The 20,788-nt window shown below is 43.0% G+C and overlaps 1 protein-coding gene across 7 annotated transcripts in view; it reads right to left on the reverse strand.

Annotated features, from left to right (window-relative positions):
* LOC138261974 (peroxisomal carnitine O-octanoyltransferase-like) overlaps positions 1-20,788 on the reverse strand; it is a 580,533-nt gene that overhangs the window by 169,482 nt on the left and 390,263 nt on the right. For all 7 annotated transcript variants that reach the window (XM_069211577.1, XM_069211579.1, XM_069211576.1 and 4 more), the window contains 2 exons: positions 9,333-9,434; positions 5,254-5,337 (listed from right to left, as the gene is read on the reverse strand). In XM_069211577.1, the coding sequence (XP_069067678.1) occupies positions 5,254-5,337; positions 9,333-9,434 (186 nt within the window). The remainder of the gene's footprint in view (positions 1-5,253; positions 5,338-9,332; positions 9,435-20,788) is intronic.

Consider the following 20,788-nt stretch of genomic DNA (forward strand, 5'->3'; position numbering starts at 1 on the left):
TCACTCAACCTCTTAGCAAAACAAGCCACCTTAGCCTTTAATAAGCTAAAAGATGAATTTGTACATGCACCAATTCTGCAACAACCAAATGTAACCAAGCCTTTTTCCCTGAAAATTGATGCCTCTGAACTACTAGCCACGAGTCAACCTTGATCGAACTGAGACACTTTCTTCTTGAAGTCCAATTCAAGGTAAAAGTTTGTATGGATTATTAACATTTGCAAGTATTGCAACAAGATGGCTACCAGAAGAGTCCTCAAGAGAGGTGGGACTCTTTCCATCAATATGGCTTGACCAACACTTACAAAACAGGAATTGATATCAGTAGCGGATATCCTATCTCAGCAATGTCCTGAATGTTGTTTTTTCTAATCTAACAAAAACATCATTCCTTACCCAACCTTTCATTTCAACTTTGATCTCATCATTATTATCAGTATTGTTTGATTTCTGCAATCACAATTCAGTACTATTGATGGATTAATCTTCTATCACAACAAATTATCTGTTTCCACAAAGAGATGTTTTTCAGCTATCCATGAATTTATAAACTTAAGGGTAGAAAGTCAACAGTTATTAAGAAGAAAATTCAGGATGCCGTCACTTCATCAAGATGTTGCAGATTATATCAGTTCCTGTGTATGGGCCCAAATTAAATGTGAAGCTCAGATCAAGGTAAGCTTATTAATGACACCTGAGATGCTTACAAAACCTTTGGCAATAATTTCCGTGGATTTAGGGTAGATCTACCACTGTCTGAATGCTAAACAACAATAATGGTCACTATGTACTCAGACTCAACAATGGTGTATTGTTCTGCTCTGGCCAGGATTCCCATCAGTGTCAGAAATGACAAGGATATTTTAATTCAACATTTTTAGAATTCACTGATCATCGATTAAAATAGGAGAGAGAACATGGCTATCTCCTGCCAATTTACCACATGCAAATCACAAATCTAGCTTTCATTTTAGATTTCATGATTCTTTTTCAATCTCTAAAATCATCAACCCAGTTACTGTTAAGCTGAAGCTTCCCCCATCTTGGAAGGTTCAGACTTCCTTCCATGTAACACACAGTACTTTTAACGAACAGGCATCATGGTTAAAAGAAACCACTACCAGTGCTTGTAGATGACCAGCCTGAAGGGTACTTTAAAGGGAAACTGCAGTTTCTTAGTGATTTGAAGCGATACCATCTTTGAGTTTCTTCTCTAAATTATCCTATAAGCCTGAATCGCCTCCGAAGTGGCAGAGTGTCAGGAATTACTCCTTACCACTTGCTCTTCACAGTTGTAACTCAGGGGCTAGAAGGCCATGGCAGTGGCATAGGGTCTCTACATTGTGTGATCAGCAATAGTGTTCAACTGTGAGAATCTCTGCAGAATCAGGCAGTTCTTACTGATCCAGTGTAATCCTCAAGCGTGGAATTGCTCCTGGAAATAAAAGGCCTTTTCTTTGAACAAAGGAAGTTCTTTAGCCATCGCTCAAAAACCTACTGTTGACAGTAGGGGTACTACGGTACTGGAAGCGGTGGCATCTGTGTACACTTAGGGATAGTGGATCCATGACAGACAGGAGGTAAGTACTAGGTTTTAGTTAGGCATCAGTATGAGGTAAAGGTAATAGAGTGTAGGAAAATTATAGGTACAGCTCATAGGCATGCTTACGGGTTTTATTATATACAAAGGGGTATAGGTACTAGGTGGGGTAAAGGATGAGTATGAGGAATAGAAACACAGTTCAGAGGGCAGTTTTTGGCATAGGAAAAAAATGGAGAGGAGGAGATCAAACAAAGGTTCAGTGTACAAACAAGACAAAGGAAATTTCAGCAGTGGGGACAGATGTAAGCATGGGGAAACTGGAGATCTATGTTGTAGGAAGCTGGCATGTGGTGAGCACCTATGGCGCTATCACCTTACACCAGGTACAGGCATCACCTATTAGTGAAGTGTAGGAAGTGTCTAGGAAGCCAGGGCTCTCTAAAGGTAGCTGTGGATGAGCAGCCAAGACTTATCTAGGAGTCATGCAAAGCTTATGCAAATACCACCATAGCCAAACAGTACTCTCACACATGAAAGAACCACGCAGTGTTACAAAAATAAATGTACTTTATTAAGGTAACACAAATACTAAAATACTACTAGGCAGTCCCCCAACTGGAGGTAAGTAAACACACTATTAAAGACACATAGCAGTCAGTAAACAGCATAGGAAGCAAAAGGCATTGGTAAAAGCCACAGCAAATAGTGAGGGCCCTAGGGGAGGGCCATACCATATATTAAAAAAGAGGAATGTGAAAGGCAGTCCCCCACTCAAGGAAGTGGCATCAGTAGAGGGGAGCTGGAGGAACTAGAACCCCAAGAGGTGAGTACCAGAGTGACCCCTAGTGACCAGGAGAGCAGAGGTAAGTACCTGGTTTTCCCCAAAACTAACTGGTGGACTTAGGAAAAAGATTATGCAAGACCCAGCCCAAACTGGAAGAACCAAAAGGTGGATTCTGGCAGAAGAGGATCTGCAGAGGAAGGGGACCATGTCCAGTTTGTAATGGAGGGTCCAGTCGAGGCAGGAGCTACTTCCCACGCTTCTGTGGAAGCAGGACCAGGTAGACGGGCCGAAGAAGACTGTGCAGCACAGCAGATGCAGAGGAGATCCTGAAGTGATGCAGATGGTGTCCCATGTCATCTGTTGGGTTGCGGTTGGTCAGTGGTGCTGGAGAACCAACAACAAGCCTTGGCAAGTGCAAGAGAGGAAGAAGACGAGTTGCAAGGCTGAAGAGAACCGGCAAGGCCCAAGGGACTCGACCCAAGGAGGGGAGTCCAGGGTGATCCTCAGCAGTCGGTAGAGTCATCAAAAGAGGAGCGAGCCCCCACAGGCAACCCACTGGCAGCAGGCACAGAAGTCGCAATGAGGCCCACTCTGCACACCTGAAGAGGAGTCCCACGTCATTGGAGCAGCAGACAGGAGACTGTGCTTGGTGGGAAGAATTGCTAGAGGCCGGGGGTACACGGAGCCTGAAGATCCCTTGGAGAGGGGGGCAAGCAAGCCTTGGTAGCTGCAAAAGTTCAGACCACCGCCTATGATGCAGGATCCATGCAGTTCCGGAACACAGCAGATTCACGCAGTCCGTCATAGTTGCAGTTGGTGCCTGCAAATGCAGGGGAGTGACTCCTTCTACTTGTGCACGCTGGAGTCTCGTTGACCTTAGAGGATGCATACCCAGGAAAATGTTGCAGTTGCCTGAAGAAGCAGGAGAAACAATGTTGCAGAGCAGAGTCGTCACTGGAGTTGCACATTGTTGGTTCCTGTGGAGTCCTGTGGAGTCCAGTTGCGGTTCCAGTGGCCAGAAGTTGAAGCAATGATGGAAAGGAGTTCTGATGGACTCTTGCACGTTGAATCTGAGGACCCCACCCAAAAGGGAGACCCTAAATAACCCTAACAGGTGACCATATATCAGAAGGGGCTGTGACGACACCTGCCTGACTTGGCCACTTGGGTGCTCCTAGGAGGCTCTGTCCATCTTGGATTCAAGATGGCAGAATCGAGTGGCCACCTGAAGGAGCTCTGGGCACCACCGCTGAGGTGGTGATGGACAGGGGAGTGTTCACTCCTGTTTCCTTTGTCCAGTTTTGAACCAGAGCAGGGACCAAGGGTCCCTGGTCTGATGCAAACTGGTTTATGCAAGGAGGGCACCAAATGTGCCCTTCAAAGCAAACCAGTGGCTTGGGGATTCTACCCCTCCCAACCAGTGTAACACCTATTTCCAAGGGAGAGGGTGTTACCTACCTCTCCCACAGGAAATCCTTTGTTCTGCCTTCTTCTGCCTGAGCTGGTCAAGAAGCAGGAGGGCAGAAATCTGTCTGAGGGGTGGCAGTAGTGCGGGCTGACCAGAAAACCCCATAAGATTGGTAGGAGCAATACTGGGGGTCCTCTAAGGAGCCCCCAGAGTGCATGGAATCATACAACCAATACTGGCACAGTATTGGGGTAGGATTCCAACATGTTTGATACCAAGCATGCCCAGGTTCGGAGTTACCATTATGTAGCTGGACATGTGTTCAGTACACGGGTAAAATGGCTTTCCGGCACTTATGAAGTTCATTTTAATAGAGCTGGAGTTCATAGGGGTACCTCTGCTCATGCAGGGGTGCCCTCGCATACAGGTATCTGAACCCTGCCCTCTGGGCTAGGAAGGCCTACCATAGTGGTGACTTACAGTGACCTGGTGCAGTGACCTGTAGTGAAAGGGTGCATGTATCTTTTCACACAGGCAGCAATGGCAGGCCTGCAGGCACATTTTGCATGGGCTCCCATGGGTGGTACAACACATGCTGCAGCCCATGGTACCCCTGGTGCCCCTATGCCCTGGGTATCTAAGTGCTTATACTAGCGATTTATAAGAAGGCACCAGTATGCCAATTGTGGGGTGTGCAAAGTCCTAAGCAATCACATTTAGCGGGAGAGAGCACAATCACTGGGGCCCTGGTTAGCACGATCCCAGTGAAAACAGTCCAAGCATACTGACCGCAGGTATAAAGTGGGGATAACCATGCCAAAAAGAGGGTACTTTCCTACATATGTGATTGTAAGGAAAACTGGAGATCTATGTAATAGTAGTAAAAAATGGTTGCAGGTCATTTATTTTACATAAATGCCACATTAGGAAGGTCATCCATTAAAAAACATAAACAAAAAAGGGTTGTGGAGACATTTTCCCCCCAGTAGTCTCTTTTAAATATGGTTTACTCCAGAATCTCATAAACAGGTGTTATATTGTGGGTGTTTGGTGGATTGCACCCACTTTTGCGGCTCTGGAGATTATGTGAGTGCAGGGATTAATTGTGAAGCAGAAGGTCCTTCATCATCTGTATTACTGGGCAAGAAAGAGAAAATCATTTTGTGTGATGTATTTGTGGTATTCAGAATGGCACAGCTGCAATGATGTGGTGCATTCTTCTTTCTAGTAAGCCATGTTTCAGAAACCAACTTCATATATTTAGTGTACCTTGTTTCATAAAATCAGCTTGCACTGATAAAAACACTGTGTTTTGTAATACACCACTGGAGGAAGCACCTACTGTCTTTGTGCAAAAAACACAGTTGAAATAAACCTTCACCTTTTTCAAGAGATACCTCCAGTTTAACAATCATGTTTAATGTAAGACATATGTCACTCTTTCCACATTCTGATAAAATTCCATATAGAAAGTATAACTAAATACAAAAATACATAAATATGTTTTAAGGCACATACCTTCCATTTTCCTTCGCTTTTCATGATCTCCTGATCTATGTAGTAACACATGGTTACAGCCACCATGGCATCATAGGGAGCATGCTATAAGAACATACAAATGACAGAGATGAAGGAATACAATGACCCAGGCATGCTAATCAATGTAGCAAACAACAAGAAATTGTTATGATTCAAAAGGAAATACTCCATTGAATCAACAAAGATAATTATTCAATGCATCTCTAGCCCTTAGTATTGACCAAACAAAAGCTGTCACACTGTTCATTCCTACTTAGTTGATAATGGTAACATGACAGCTAGATTACTAAAGGGGCCACTGCAAAGGAAAATAGTTCAATAGGTACAATGATTGGTCCCAGTGGAGCCCTTAGTGATAATAGTCCCTAACAAGCAGTACCAGATGACAAGTACCAACTATTTGTCCCTGAAACTCCCCTCTATATTTTCTTTCTGACTCAGTTTGAGGGACTCTTAACCCCAAGAGATCATCACACTACACATCTGCTGATCTTAACCCTAAGGACACCTTCAGTGTACTTTAGAACAGAGGAAATCCTAAATTCACCTCCCTCCAGAGTCTAAAGGGAGATAACCTCCCTTGACCATATTACCTTAGGTCCTGACTGATGTCGGCCATTCTAAATTTGGGGTGTTTCTGTCATCGGTTACGCCTATTGACCCTTTGTGTAAATTAAATCCAGTGACTTCTGCAAGAAGGTATCATTGGCAATGACTAGAAATGTTCACACACATTAAGGGATTGTTGTTACGATAATGAACGTGAACATTAGAGCATGGACAAGTGGATATGTGATTGCAATCAATGAAGCTCCACCTAATGTTACTTACAACTGATCATAAAAACTTTCTTTCTGCAAATGGTGTGTGCAACACAGAGGATAAGTGATGCTCACAGAAACTACAACGATAGGTCATTCCTGTCCCAACCTAGTAGGTCTGAAATTCAACTGTAAAGAAGGGCCTGAAGCGACTGGCAGTAAGCAAATTCCCAACTGACAAGAAATGTGAATATAAATAGGAGCACCACTCCAACAATTTAAACAGCCTCATTGAGACAGACCTGCAATTACCCTACACCAGAAGTTTCTGAATGCAGGGCTGAATGCTGCACATACCGTCAAGAATTAAAGTTAATGCCTTGTTAAAATGCTGTTTTTGTGTACTTTTTTAAAATCATACTCTGGATTTTTGTACACCATGCTAGGACTAATGGTGTCAGAGTTCTTTACAGAAGGAAATAATCAAGCATTCAAATGTAGGTATCAACCAGTATTACAGGAGGAAAATAGCAGTGATTCACTATTTCGTATGGACAAAACCCACACAAATTATGATATCGTTGTCGGTCAAAGCACGAGGAGAATCATAACCATAGTCAACATTTTCAAATAGACATGAATACTGGATGTGATAGTGGAAAAGTCAGACAGAAGTTGTTTTGCCGGAGAAAAGTACAGTGCTACAAGCGAGGTCAGCATTTCGAGGAGTCTTTTACACAAAACATGCCTGTACCAATGCTGAATCAACTAGGGCAAGGAGTTCAGACAAACTGACAGACAGACCCAGAGCATCAAGAAGATCTCGCCGCTGCTCACCAAAGGCTGGAGAAGGTCACCCAACATCCATCAACAAATGTGGCTGGCAACTCTGCCAGATGAGAACATTCCCTCCATTGGTCCATTTCTGCCATGGTTCAGATTCCTGTCTGTTCCCGTTTAGCACCAAGAACAGTCCCTCATAGATATGGAATTATATGCTCTGCTCCACTAGTACATTTGAGTCATGGGATATTCAATGTTAACGTTAATGTGAGAACACCAATAACTCCTGAACACAGACAGTGAGGAACTTGATTTTAATATACCACAGTCTGCATTTGTAGTATTTCTTGTCTGCTCTCATAATTTTCATGGGGATTTCCACCAGTTAGTGATTGCAGGAAAAAAATTAAGAATTACACATTTTCTAAAGGATAATGATGCTTACTGTTCTCATACAGTATTGCAAGCAGAGTGGTCATAACAAAGTTATAACACAAACAATATTTTGATTGTAACTTAGGTACACAGTGACCTTACTTGTAAACATTTTTTTTTACATTTCGTTAGTTTACTTTGTACTTAAGATCTCTATAACTTAGTTCTAGCTTTTAAACTACGTATTGCTTGTTAGGCCGTTTCTTTGCTCAAAAAGCACTGTTGGCAAATCTTATATTTCACACATTGAATGTTATTTCAAGGATATGACATAATTCCTGGGAAACATGGATTTTTACGCAAGGGTAAACTCTGCCTAATTATGACACCATTCATATGAAATACAGGTTTGATTATAATAGAAGACTGCACCTTAGCCTGAATTTCTTCTCTCCACCTTATTTGTTTCCAAGCATGAAAGGGCATTTAGGTAATACCATACCCATAGCACTCAACAGATATCTGCCAATACTATTGTTTAATTTTACTTATTTTCTTGACTGGTAAAAACCCTTTATATTCTAACTGAAATCAGGGCCCACTGGCAGCTGAACTTGCAAACTCCACCTTAAAAAACTCATTACGTAGATGGAAACACTTTTTTTTTAAACGAAGCAAATATGTTATTAAGCCCCAATTTCTGTCTTGCATAATAAAACATGTTACCTCCTATTTACTACAGGTTACCTACCCAACAATCATGTATTCCACATATGAATAGAATATTGCAGGTCGCGTATTTATTTTGGGGAAAGATATTAAATTCCCCAATATATTTTAAGACAGGGTTCAACAGTAGTAATTTTACAATGCGGAAAATGCTGTCCAGAGGGACACCGAAACAAACTTGTAATATAAAAAAATGCATAACCACTAATATCGCTTCCTATTGTCATCTAGGCGTTCAGGTGACATTAACAGATCACTGTGTCTTTTAATGCTCGTTTGCGATGACATCCATGAAATGAAACTGTCTGAAAGTTCACCCGACCCTCTGTGAGAGTGAGTGAAAGTATGTGGCTTCACTCACTCTCTCGAAGTCACCAGCCCACTTCCGTAGGTTAGTGGCTATTTGCTTACAAGCATGAAGGGTCACTGCATGTTTCTGTTCAGCGCTGTATGGAGGGCATGCACTAACTCGAGAAGTTAGTGCTTGTTGGGGACAGCGCCTAATTTTAAGTCACGGCTCAGGCCTACATTTCGTTAACCTATGGTAGATGAATGTTGTTTGCTGGTGTAATGAGTGACTTTCTATCCTTTATGTAATACACATACACAACTTTTTTGTCACTAGATAAAAGATTTTCTCACTAAAAAATTGATTCTTAGTTTGATTGTGCATGTCTGAAAACAAATTATTTTTTTTAATTCAAAACTCAAATGTATTTGTAGCATCTGTAGCCTACTTGCTTATTGAAACAAGGCATCACCTCCACAGAATCTATTTTGTGCAGCAACAACAGAGTATTGACAACTTTTGTCTAAACCAAAAGCTGAACAGGCGAAGTGAGTGAGGGGTTTAAGTCTGTATTGTATGAAATATAAGCCTGTGTGTGGATGCGAGAAATAATACATGTTACAATAAAATTGCACAAAATGCAGTGGTTCATGGATCAGGATAAATGAAGATTTCTTTTTGGTCTGCCAACGAATAGGATATTGTCTTTTATTTTACATCATGAAGACCATGCTGATCTACATTAATGATGGTTTAAGATAAGATGTGGCATGCTATCTATTTGCTCTATATACCATTTGATAGGTATTGCAACGACTACTAACGCAGATAATCATGAACCATACCAATACTAGCTGAGAGGGGTCAGGAAAACAATTCAAAGGGTTATCACACAAACATCAGCTTCAGATCAGAACTTTGTAGGAAAATAAAATGTATATTTCTGTTTGTATCTACAGGACAAATGTAGATAATCCAGTAATTCGCTAGAAACTTTGGCTCCATACATTGGCGAGTGGTATCAAAATCTGATGGTGCTACAGCAATAATGGTCACGTCAATTACAATGTGTGATTTATTCAGTCAGAACTGGGTGCTGAAGTCAATTCGTAGTTACTTACATCACAGTTTGATCCAAAGGTCCCATTGGAAAATATCAAACAATTGTAGGATTTGTCACCCCAACGTACTGTTGGATCACCTGCCAATAAAGCCAAGGATATCTGAAGGAAAAGAATGACACATATTTCAAACATTTGCCCAAAAATGATCAAGTTTTAGAAAGTTTTTCACAAAAGACAAGCAAACTTAATGGTGACTGATAAAATAAATACATCTCAACTGCATGACAGTGTCCCACAAAACACCAACACTTATTAAATCAATGTCCAGCAAGTGTTTTTAGTTTTGCAAATTCACATTCAGCTAAATACTGAACATACAATTACAAACGCACACAATGAAACCCAGACCTATCTAGCTCCTCCTGAACAAGAACTATGTAATAGAAGGATTCTCATTACTAAAAACGTACATCTAGTCCCTTGCTATGGTGTCTGACAAGGAGTTCTGATTTAAAATCACTACCTTTAGTGTTTTTCAGAGGCCACAAAGGAAAGCCATTTTCGATTGTATTTGCCGGAGCTTACAAGGTGTAAACTCTTCCAAATGGGGACTTCCAAAGAAGATGGGGGTGTGCTAGGTATCTCAACTATGACCCTTTGACCTGGCCCCCTTTAAGCCACTCAGGTGGATAGGCTGCCCTGGCCTAACCTGGTATGCTGGGAAGATGTGCCTGGCTGTGCTGACAGGGTCCAGTCAGACCATTTGTCCCACAGAGCTTGCAGATCACTGCCAAAGGCCAAGATAATGGCAGGGGATAGAGTGCTGACTGCGAGCCTGCAAGAAGGGAAGAGTCCAGAGGACTATTGCGTATCCCTGGCTTTGCAGTTACCGTCTGAGAAAAGCATGCCTGGGTGCCACTGGAGAGTGACCATGGCCCCCGATCTCAGTTGAGTTTCTTCAGGGAGAGTGTTCGGGTGGGGTCTATCCCTCGTAGGGATTTAGCCAGGGGTGCAGGGAAAAGAAGACCAGTGGTTACGCACCCCATTGCCTACACACACTTTGTCACAAGCCAGGTCCCGTACCACATGGACAGCCAGCATACAATGTAAGTGGCACCCAAGGGAGAGGGGTGGGATTTGGGAAACTTCACGTGGGTGGCGGACATTGGAGACCATGAGAGCCATGCTTGTATAGTGCATATGGTGCCAGAGTATGGAGCCAGCAACCTGGGATTTGAACACAAAGGTGATGGGCCCTGATTCAAAAAATCCTAACACTGGTGGAGTAGCTGTCCTTCTGCATATCAGGGGGACTCGGTCGCAGTTTTGGGCTCCACTTGCCAACCCATGTTGTCTTTTAATGTGTCTTTCTGACGATTCGAAGTGCCTCACCAACCACGAAACTCCGCAGTAGCTGAGCAGCAAACGCAAGGGCCCTCAATGGTGCCACTACCACTCTGATAATGGTTCTAATTGCTGAGCCGCATTGCTCCCGGAACAAGGCAGGTGTCCACATCAGTGAAGTTGAGAAACATGGGATTCATAGAGACCCACCTACAAAATGGTCCTGCAATTAACTTTGCTGATACAACGCTGAAATGGCAGCCAACGCTCATCCAGCCCCCACAAAATCTGACCTAGAAGACTGCCTTGAAGAATTCAAAATAAGCTTTGTATAACGCTGGCAAGTGAAATGGCCTACCAGTACACAGAGCTCCATCAAAATCAAAGATCTTCAAAGCAACCTTCAAACACTTCATCAGCAGACAACAAAAGTAAAAACCACCTGGACTCTGTGGACCAACTAATGGACTCCTCAATACCAATTCTTGAGTTGCAGACCCAGTATCTCAGAGCAAAATATGAGGATTCGGATTGGAATAGAGAGAACATATGGATGCATAACCTTAAGGAAGAAGCAGAAGGACCAGACACCTATCTGTTCCTCTTGGAACTATTTAGGGAAATCCTCCACGCTGACCGGAGCACTTCAATAATGCACATGGTGCACAGAGTGGAGATGCGCTCTAAGGAAATGGAGGCCAGACCCAGAGATACTATAGTAACAAACATTTGCTGTGCAATAGGTCTCGCATTTACTTGAGTTGGTGCTGTTGGCATTGTAAATGCATAACCTGGCGTTTTGCCACATTAATGGTTAACCTTGCCATATATTTTGGACCTTTCTGCCACATAATTCCAGTGGCCCTGTATATAATTACAGGGCTAGTAGGCCTACTGGAATGAAACGCCTTGATTTTTTATAAGCTTGAGGACAGCCATGTCACATGATATTAATGATCCTCAGTTGGTTTGAACTGAAATATTAGATATAAAATACTGACCATTGCACAGCATAATCAACTGTAAGCCTCCTCTAGGTTAGTTTTATAAATATACGCATGCACAGCTCAGGTTTCACAGACTCAAACATGTGTAGTTCATCTAGTCAGGTTTCTGCTTTGTATTCGCAGCTTGTAGCAGGTTATAAAAATAAAACTACAAGTCCCAGAATGCAAAGCAGAAACCTAAACTAAACGAGCGAATCATGTTTTGAACTAGAAAGCTAGATAACTCTACAAATACTACTCCAAGGACTGGCTTCCAATTTTATGATATTACAGTTGGAATGCCCTCTTAAATAGTAGTGTATCACAGTAAAAACACCGCAAAGCCAGGATTTCAGCACCTTACCTGGCTGGTTTCATGATGGACTGCAGCTACAGCTCAGGAGCTGGGGTTGGCTGCCTGCACAGGGTTTGGAAGCAGCCACAGTGCACAAATTTCAAAGGTATTTACTAAGGAGTCCAGTAAAGTTGTAATATTGTGCTCAGCAGTGCTTAATTTGTAAATTAAAATGTGCTGGTGCTCAAAGCCCTCCTCTTAAACATGGGGCTGGTGTAATAAAATGTGCAGACATGGAATACTGAGGCAGTGTAATCCTGAAGCCATCTCGGGTTTTTTAATCCATTTAAAGCCCCTCCCTGCCCCTTCAGCTCACTCTTGCAGCTTTCTGCTTTCTCCCATTGTGAAGCTTTTTCGTGTTTCTCTTCCCCCTTCTTTCCCATATGTGTCTTTTGCTCACAGTAAATGCTTGAGGCAGAAAAATAAGCCCCGGCCCTAAAAAATAAGTGCCGGTGCTTAGTACCGGTTACAACAAGCACAAATTAAGCACTGGTGCTCAAACAAATAACTCATTATTCCTGGAGGCCCAAAAAAACAAACATCTTCAAAGAAGAAAATAACTTTCAAGTACTATGCAGTAACACAGCTGCTGCGTATAAATGTTAAAGCGGTAAATAGTGAGGATTGTAGTTTTAAAGCTGTGTCAGTCTGAGAGAACGGCGCGGCCGCCATGTGTAAACATAAAGAGCAGCATGTTGTGCTACAACAATGAAAGGAACTGGAATGCATCGGAAACCTGGTAGAAGAGAGAGGAGTGGTGCAGGGGCTAGTGCTGTTGACTTTGGAACTGAGGACCCGGGTTTGAATCACAGTGTAAAAATAAAGCAAGTGGAACTAATATGTATGCCTGTGCAGTGAGCAGATAAATAAATGTTACTGACAGTAAATTCAGCATCAAGGTAATTAGAAAGCTGGCAAGAGCATATTATAATATTCTGTTAAGGTCCCCCATGACAAAACATTCCCGCATCTTTCTAGACCTGAGCCTTTAGTGGTCATGCATAGATAATGAATGGTGTTGTGAAAATTGGGTGTGGTTTTTACACAAGGCAAGAAGAACTGAGATCTAATATTATATTGTGCAGTAAATTGCACGATTTCCGGACCTTATTTGTTTCTAAAATAAGTGTTGCATGTATTGATGCAATTAGCAGTAGGTACGGTGCATTTTCCACCAACTGTAATATTTATCTCACTGGTAACCTAGCAAAGTAAATTTTACCTCCAGGTGGTATTTTCTCACTCTGAAATTGGCGCTATTTATCACTTGCTGGATATTAACAAATTACCTACCACCTGCTATATCACCTGCTTGGTGATATGACCTGAGATGTCTTGCTGATTCTAAATGTGTTCACAACCACACGAAGTTGATCTAAAATAATAATGCGTAGGCCATTTATATTTTTATTATGTATGCTTTGGCTGTAGCACCAGTACTGGCTGCTTTAAATGCTTGATTCCGCAAAAGAGAAACGTGAAAAAACACCTTCCTAGTTTGTAGCCCACACAGGGGGTAATGCACATTGTTTTGATGATTGACTCCAAAAGAATAGATGAAAACACGTCGAAAGCAGCTCTGACCTAAAAAATGCGCTACTTACAAAAAATGGTGCCCTTGTCCTTTTGTTAGCATGCGTGCGAACATGCCAACAAGCATGAGTGCACCTAAAACATGTCCCGGACCCCAGTACCGGCTAAATCGTTGCCTCTCTTTTCTCCCTTTAGACCGATGTTGCACATCACTGGCAAAAGTTACTTTTTTCGATGCGGGACATCATCACCAGAAGGGATTGACAATTCCAATAGGTCAAAAGGCTTTGCCAATGCTTGCTTTTCTTGTTGCGAGAAGCATAACACTAAGGCTGATTTTTGGGCCCTTCAGGGACCTCAATGTAAAATGCACACGAGGAGTGGCGGGAACAGCCCATGGAAGAAATGTCATTATGAAGAAGAAAAGCAAGTGATTGCTCTGCTTTGCATTCAACGTTTTCTAATCATGTATTTCACGAGAACTTTTGACTCGACCAAACAATTACATTAATATTATTAGAGGAGTCAAATTAGAGATCAAACTTCTTTCATGCGTTTCTGTTGAAGTTGAAGCTTGCAGTTCCCACTAGATGTCGCCTGGAATGTTTTCTTCCAACTTCGGTGTTCTAGATCCCTCTAATTAAGACGAGTTATGCACGTCAACAATTTTATCGGTCGGAAGCTTAAGTGAAAACATGCTAAAATGTAGCCGTTAGGAAGGAAACAATACCTAAGTATGAGCTGGTGACTGGGCACCTTACGCCCAGAGGACCCGGTGCTACTGCTCTTGCTATGGTACTGCTGTGCAGACCGTATTTTCATTCTCGTTGTGCTTAAAACCCGTGGGTCAATTTAAACACACGCCTTTTATAGTTACTCAGTAAAGTTACAGTGTTTATACAGAAGTGCACACTACGAAGGCCTACCTTTAAAATGAGCGAGCTCCGACGTTTAGTGAAGATTCTTGGGATTAACAAGGTTGCAGTAGTGGCACTAGACTAGTCACCCATTTAAAAAACAAATCTAGAAACCATGCTTACAACATGGACGCTGTGTATTTTATTAGTATTTGGACGGTGCTCGAGGAGGTCTAAACACCAAAAAAAATGCATGACGTATGCATGCCTGTGACAAATGAAATCAAGTGAATTTTGAAAGGCAATCACGCAAAGGAATGAAAGTGATGGGCGTGGTCAAGGCCAACAGAATAGATGAGAACAGGTCCAAAGCAGCGCTTGCCTCCTGCTATGCTCAACCTAAAAATGAAGTTTACCACGAAAATGTAAGTATTTTCCAAATTGTGATATATATGTGTATATATACATGACAAAAAGTTGCCGGAGTTTGAGGCTCGTAATGTGGCGAGCTGGGTTTAGGAAGTCCAAAATGCTAAAACACAAATCCTCCCAATGGTAGCCTACGGACAAAACGCATTGGCGACCCATCGCAAATAAACAAATAAATTCTTGTTTTGCATACAGGAGAGTGTGGGCATTCTTTCCTTTTGACAAGGAGGATTTATGTTTTGATTGAGATATATATATATATATATATATATATATAATAATGGGTAGATTCCTACCTGTCAAATACTTACATTTCTGTGTTAGAGGCATATGCGTGGTAGAAAAATAACAGGCAAGACTGCCGCCACATCCTGCATCTTGGGTTCGATGCATCGCCTTCGGAACCACTGCTGCGCAACGCTTCTCCAGAGCAGCTCCTTGCATCTCTGGTCGATGGCAGTCTTGACGCAGACAGCACCGCATCGCATCATCACCACTCATCGGAACTGGTGCATGCCTCGACTATGCATCGCACCACCAACACCGGTCTTTGCATCGCCAGCCCCGTCTATGGGATCTTTGACATCGACACAACGGGACCTCATACTGCGGCCTGGCCGCATGTCGGAACCGACACATCGCCTCAGCTGCGTGATGCATCTTCGACGCTGATCCATGCAACGTTCTGCAACACAGTTTGTTCAGCTGGGCAAACTGGGTCCCTGTAACTGGCCAACGCTCCATCGCGACCAGCCTGAACTTCTGACTTTGTCACAGGTCCATTCAGATTTCCCCAAGAGCACTTCTAGGCACTATTTTTACTTACAACTTTGAAATTCAATATCTCTGGTTCTACTAATAGGATTTTTGTATGTTTGGTCTTGTTTTATTTATTAAACTCTACTCTATTGTTCTAAGGTTGTTGCAGACTCCTTTCGCAGTGGTTTTCACAATGTTACTGTTTGAAGTGCTCCAAAAATACTTTAAGCATTGCCTCTAAGTTAAGCCTGACTGCTCGGTGTCAAGCTACCAGGGGTTGGGCACAGGTTAATTTGGGGTTTGCCTATGTCTTATCCTGACAAGAACTGTGGTTGCCGCTTGACCAGAGTTCGCACCCCAGTCAACCAATAACTGAATTTCTTACAGAGCTCTTAATTGCAGAGGGGGCAGGCATGCCTGGCCATAATAACATAATAAAGGCCAGCACAATTAAGGATCATAGTGGTGTTAACAGAGATGGAAACTGACAGAAAATGAATGTTCATGGACAGAGCTATAGTGGGTAGATCTGTTTGAGACCATCCATGGTTGGCTAAGCACCTCAGACCCTATAATATCATTTTATCTACTGGGGTCAAAACTGTATTGGAGGTGTGGGATAAAGAGCTAGATTTACCAACATTAGGGATACTGATTTCCTAACTGTGATTCTCTTCCCGAATCCCAATTAGGAAACCTGTATTCCTAAGGTATGAAACTCATTAGTGGTTCCTAGTGTGTCACAAATAGAATTACCAAGTGCATATGAATGGGATAGGTCGCAATTTGCGACCCACTAGGATTTGCAGACTACACAGGGATGGTGGCCTGCTGAGGTCAGCAGACCACCATGTCTATGACTGCTTTTTAATTTAGCAATCTTATTTTTTTTCTTTTAAATGGAGCACAATTTCATTAAAGGTAAGCATGATGTGCCTAAGAAGAAAAAAATGAAACTTTGAAATTTCATTTTTTAGTAGTAGGCAGTGTTTTTTCCATTCTCAAAGTAGATGGGGTCCCCTAGGGACTGATGCCCATTTGCAAATGTGTTACCACCTCCTTCAAGGAGTTAGTAAAATGAATGTTTTGCAATTGTAACTCGGTCACAGAATATTCACACATCCCATTCAGATTCGGTATTTCGAAGGGACGCCCTAAACACACACCTTCCAAACACACACCTTCCAAATACTGAATCACAATCACAATTTGTGTTTCGTACATATGGAAAAGCATTTTTCTGGTCAGAAACGGCCCGATCAGTCGTTTACAACTCAAAAATGCTTCGTACATGTGGCCCTTAGCCTCTACAGATGGGCAGATAAGTTTCACTCTCTTAACACTCCTTCTATAAATCCAAACCCAAACTCTCCAATCCTGTAGACAACCAGATTTAAGTGTTGGGGGAAAGAGAAATGATTGACCAATGAAGAAAAGATTACACTACAGCTGAGAGAGACAGACTGTAATACTTGCAACCCCTGGGGGTCTGCGAAGCCTCTTCAGGGGGTCTGCGACAGCTTAGAATATTAAATAATATGAACAGATTAGGTCCCCAGCTTTCAGTAATGACTCAGTGGGGGGGGTCCATGGATTCCAATAAATATTCAGTGGGGATCCCTGGCCTCCAGTAATAATAAAGTGGGGGTCCACAGAAGTCAAAAGGTTGGGAACCATTGATACATCATTGGGGTTTACATCCCTTGATTAAACAGACTGCTATTAGGGATTTAACCCCATTTGAAACATTTGTTAGAGCCCATCTAGGTACCTGGGGGATGATCTCAGAGATTTATAAACTCTCGCAGGAGCCCCCCCCTTTGTAACCCATGGACATTTCAGGACAGTAGACCAAGGAGCTTGACAGAGAAATCTTTGACTAAGACTGGGACCGACCATTAGGATGACTATCTCTAAGGTTTATAGAAGTGTGCCTCACAGAAAGGCAGCTTATAAAGTGTTATATCAATCAGTGTTATATGAATTTAACTCGAGTGCATCTACAGAAAAATCTATCTAAAATATCTCAGAGACTTGTCAGAGGTGCAATGCTGAAAATGGAAACTATTTACATATTGCCTGCCCAAGAAGTACTCTTTATTGGAAAAAGGTTTTGAGCTACATTTAAGGAATCTTGTGAAAGGATCTCCAACTTGGACCCTGGGGTAACTATTTGGTCTTCGATCAGACCAGTCCAACTTGTACAATATCAGTGAGACAATGGCATATGTTAGGGGCAGCCACCTATGTTAATAGGCAGCTGCTCCTAATGTGGCAAAGTTATGTGGTAAACTTTGGCAGTTGGTAGCATATTAGATGTTGACTCAGGACCTTAATCACACTGCAAAAACATTTACCAATATTTGGTCTCCTTTACTACATAATCTCTTTAAGACTGAGTACCATCTCTCCCCACATGCCACTTTACATTTGTGTTGTACATCACCTCCCCATTGTTTTGTTGTTATTCTGTGATCTGTATATTCTTTACAGACTATTTGTGTTTAAGCACAATATTAAACCATGAATGGAATAATGCTTTCTCATCTGTACCCGGTGTGTCTTGCCAGTTGGGTGCCTTGCGTTCCTCAAGCCATTTGGTTCTCATCAACAAAGTGAGTTTATCTGAAATGCTTCCTTGACATTATGAAGTATATTTGTTTTTACTACTGCCAATTGCTCTGCTCAGACTTTAATAAGAGGAATGGTGGCCGAAGCTGTCTTTGGTCCTCTATATGGAGTGTGCCTCTGTTTTGTTGTGAGCCTGCTGTATGCCCATGGGTAAGAATATTCTCATCCTCTGAATAATGTCAGTGCTAGACCAAAAGCAGTAGGTGCCGCAGCTCTTCCTATGAAAAGAGGAGTCAGGTGCCAGCTCCTATAGCATGGATTTCGTGAAGCATCCCTGAAACTGCATAACCTTTCTATTGCCCTATTTCAGGCTTGGACACTCGCACTAGAGCTGCTCTTTGATTTTATTTTCTGCATTAATAACTGTAGATAATGTCAATGTTATGAGAGTCTAATGTAAAGGTGTGACCTGCCCTGAGGCAGTAATGAGAAAATAGAGGGAGGCTGCAGAGGCAGGAGAACATGTTGTGAATTGCAAAGCAATCTGCGAGAGCAGTTCTTACACACTCGGGTCCTCATTATGACTTTGGCTGTCTTCACAGAAGACAGCCAAAGCTGCGGGTGCCAGAAGACTGCCAGTGCTGGCGGTCTTCCGCCCACCATATCATAGGTACTGACGGATTTCAGCCACACTTTGAGTTGAAATCCAGCAGTAGTCGTGCTAGTGGATGGAGGCACTTGGGCAGTTCCACCACCAGCCCTGCCTCGCCAGTAGGGCTCCACCAGCCTTGTCATGGGAAATAATACAGCCCGACGTGTCCTTCTGGCGGGGGGCTGGCGGCAGTGGAAGTGCCCCATCCAGTTCCCTGCCGGACCACCTTCTCCCCGGACCAGGTAAGGTGAGAGTCTGAAAGGGGAGGGGGTGGGAGGTTGTGGGGTGTTGTGTGTGCGTGTATGAGTGTGTGGTGTCTGCGTGTGTGCATGAATGTGTGTATGTGTGGTTGTATGAGTGTCTGAATGTGGAAGTGAGTGCGTATCTGCATGTAAGTGTGTATGTGGGTGTGTATGCGAGTGTGAGTGCTGCAGTGAATGCGTTTGTCTGCATGTGAGAATGTGTGTTTGGATAGGTGTGAGTATGCATGCAAGTATGAATGTTGAAGTGAATGCATGTATGGATGCATGTGAGTGAATGAGTGTATGTAAGTGTAGGTGAATTGGTTTTTTCCATGGCGCATTTGGGTGTCTGTGTGCATGTATGCGGGGAGAGGGATAGGGGCGCTGTGTCTTGGGGGGGTGAGGGAGAGGTGCTGTGTCTGGAGGTGGGGTGGGTGTTGAGGGGGGCGCTGTGTTTGGAGGGGGTTGGTATTGGGGGAGTTGGGGCACTGTGTCTGGAAGGGGGAGAGGGGGGTACTGTGGCAGGAGGAGGGATCTAGTGCTTACTGGGGGGGGGTTGAGGGGGGGAGAGTCGACTACTGGTGACAGGGAAGGAATTCCCTGTCACCAGTAGCCTTTACGCCATAGTTTTCATGGCAGTGCTACCACTGCGGAAACCATGGCAGAAATCCGGCTCCTAATACTGCTGGCGTTCTTCTGTGGACCGCTGGGTCGGAGATGATCATCTCCGGCCTGCGGTTCCGACCACCATGGTGGTATGTGTGGAGATGTAGTGGGTTGGCAGCGGCCAACCCACCACACTCATAATGTGTCGGTCTGCACCACCAGCCTGTTGTCGGTGGGACCGCCACAATGAGGGATTCAGTGTTACTGGGGAAAGTACAAAACGCTGCCTCTCTCAGCACTGCTTCTGAGACGCATTCCCCAAATTTTCTTTCTTAAGGTCTGCAGTAAGCCACAACCTTTTCAATTTATTAAAATTATATAGATAACATATTTACTTATAGGGCTTTCAGCCAACCCTCTACATCCCTTAATCTGCTATAATGTCATTCACAATTTTGTTCTGCGCGCTACAGCATGAGGTAGTTGGTGAACCCACTTTAGCCAGTGGGTAACATCACTGCAAGTGACTGCATTCTCACAGGAGCAAATAGGACCTAATTCCCATAGGTAAAGTGTTTTTTGTTTTGCCAATACCTCTAATACAGTTTGACTAATCTTCACAAATTTTTCAAAACTTGTACAACAGTCAGTCAGCTGCTGTATTGAAAGTTTTAGGTGATCCATCAAGAGGGGGCCAAGAAAAAGGGGGGTCCCAAAACGTGAGTCCTAGGAAAAAATCGTTAAAATAAGACATTGGGTCAGAGGGAGCCCACTGGGGACCTGAATTGTTTTTGAAACATTTGTTTGCTGCATATCCATAGCAAAAAAAAATTAAAGGCCCAGCTCTCTCCAAGCCGTTGCAACGTTCTTGGTCCTGTCTTCTCCTTGCTTTTTTTTTGCCATTTTGAGTGCCTTCTCCTTGCTTTTCCCTCAGTTTCACTGCTTCTTTGTAGCTTTTTCTTAACTTTTTTGTGTGCCAGCGTTCCTAACTTTTCCCTCATTTTCAATGCTTTCTCTGTGCTTTTTCCCTTGTATTTTGTGTGCCTTCTCCTTGCTTTTCCCTTGTTTTCACTGCTTTCTTTGTGCTTTTCCTCCATTTTTAGTGTGCCTATTCCTTGCTTTTCCCTGCTTTCTCCTAGCCTTTGCCCTATTTTTTTGTGTGCCTTCTCCTTGCTTTTC

The sequence above is a fragment of the Pleurodeles waltl genome, chromosome 10 (assembly GCF_031143425.1).
Source record: "Pleurodeles waltl isolate 20211129_DDA chromosome 10, aPleWal1.hap1.20221129, whole genome shotgun sequence".
Lineage (NCBI taxonomy): Eukaryota > Metazoa > Chordata > Amphibia > Caudata > Salamandridae > Pleurodeles > Pleurodeles waltl.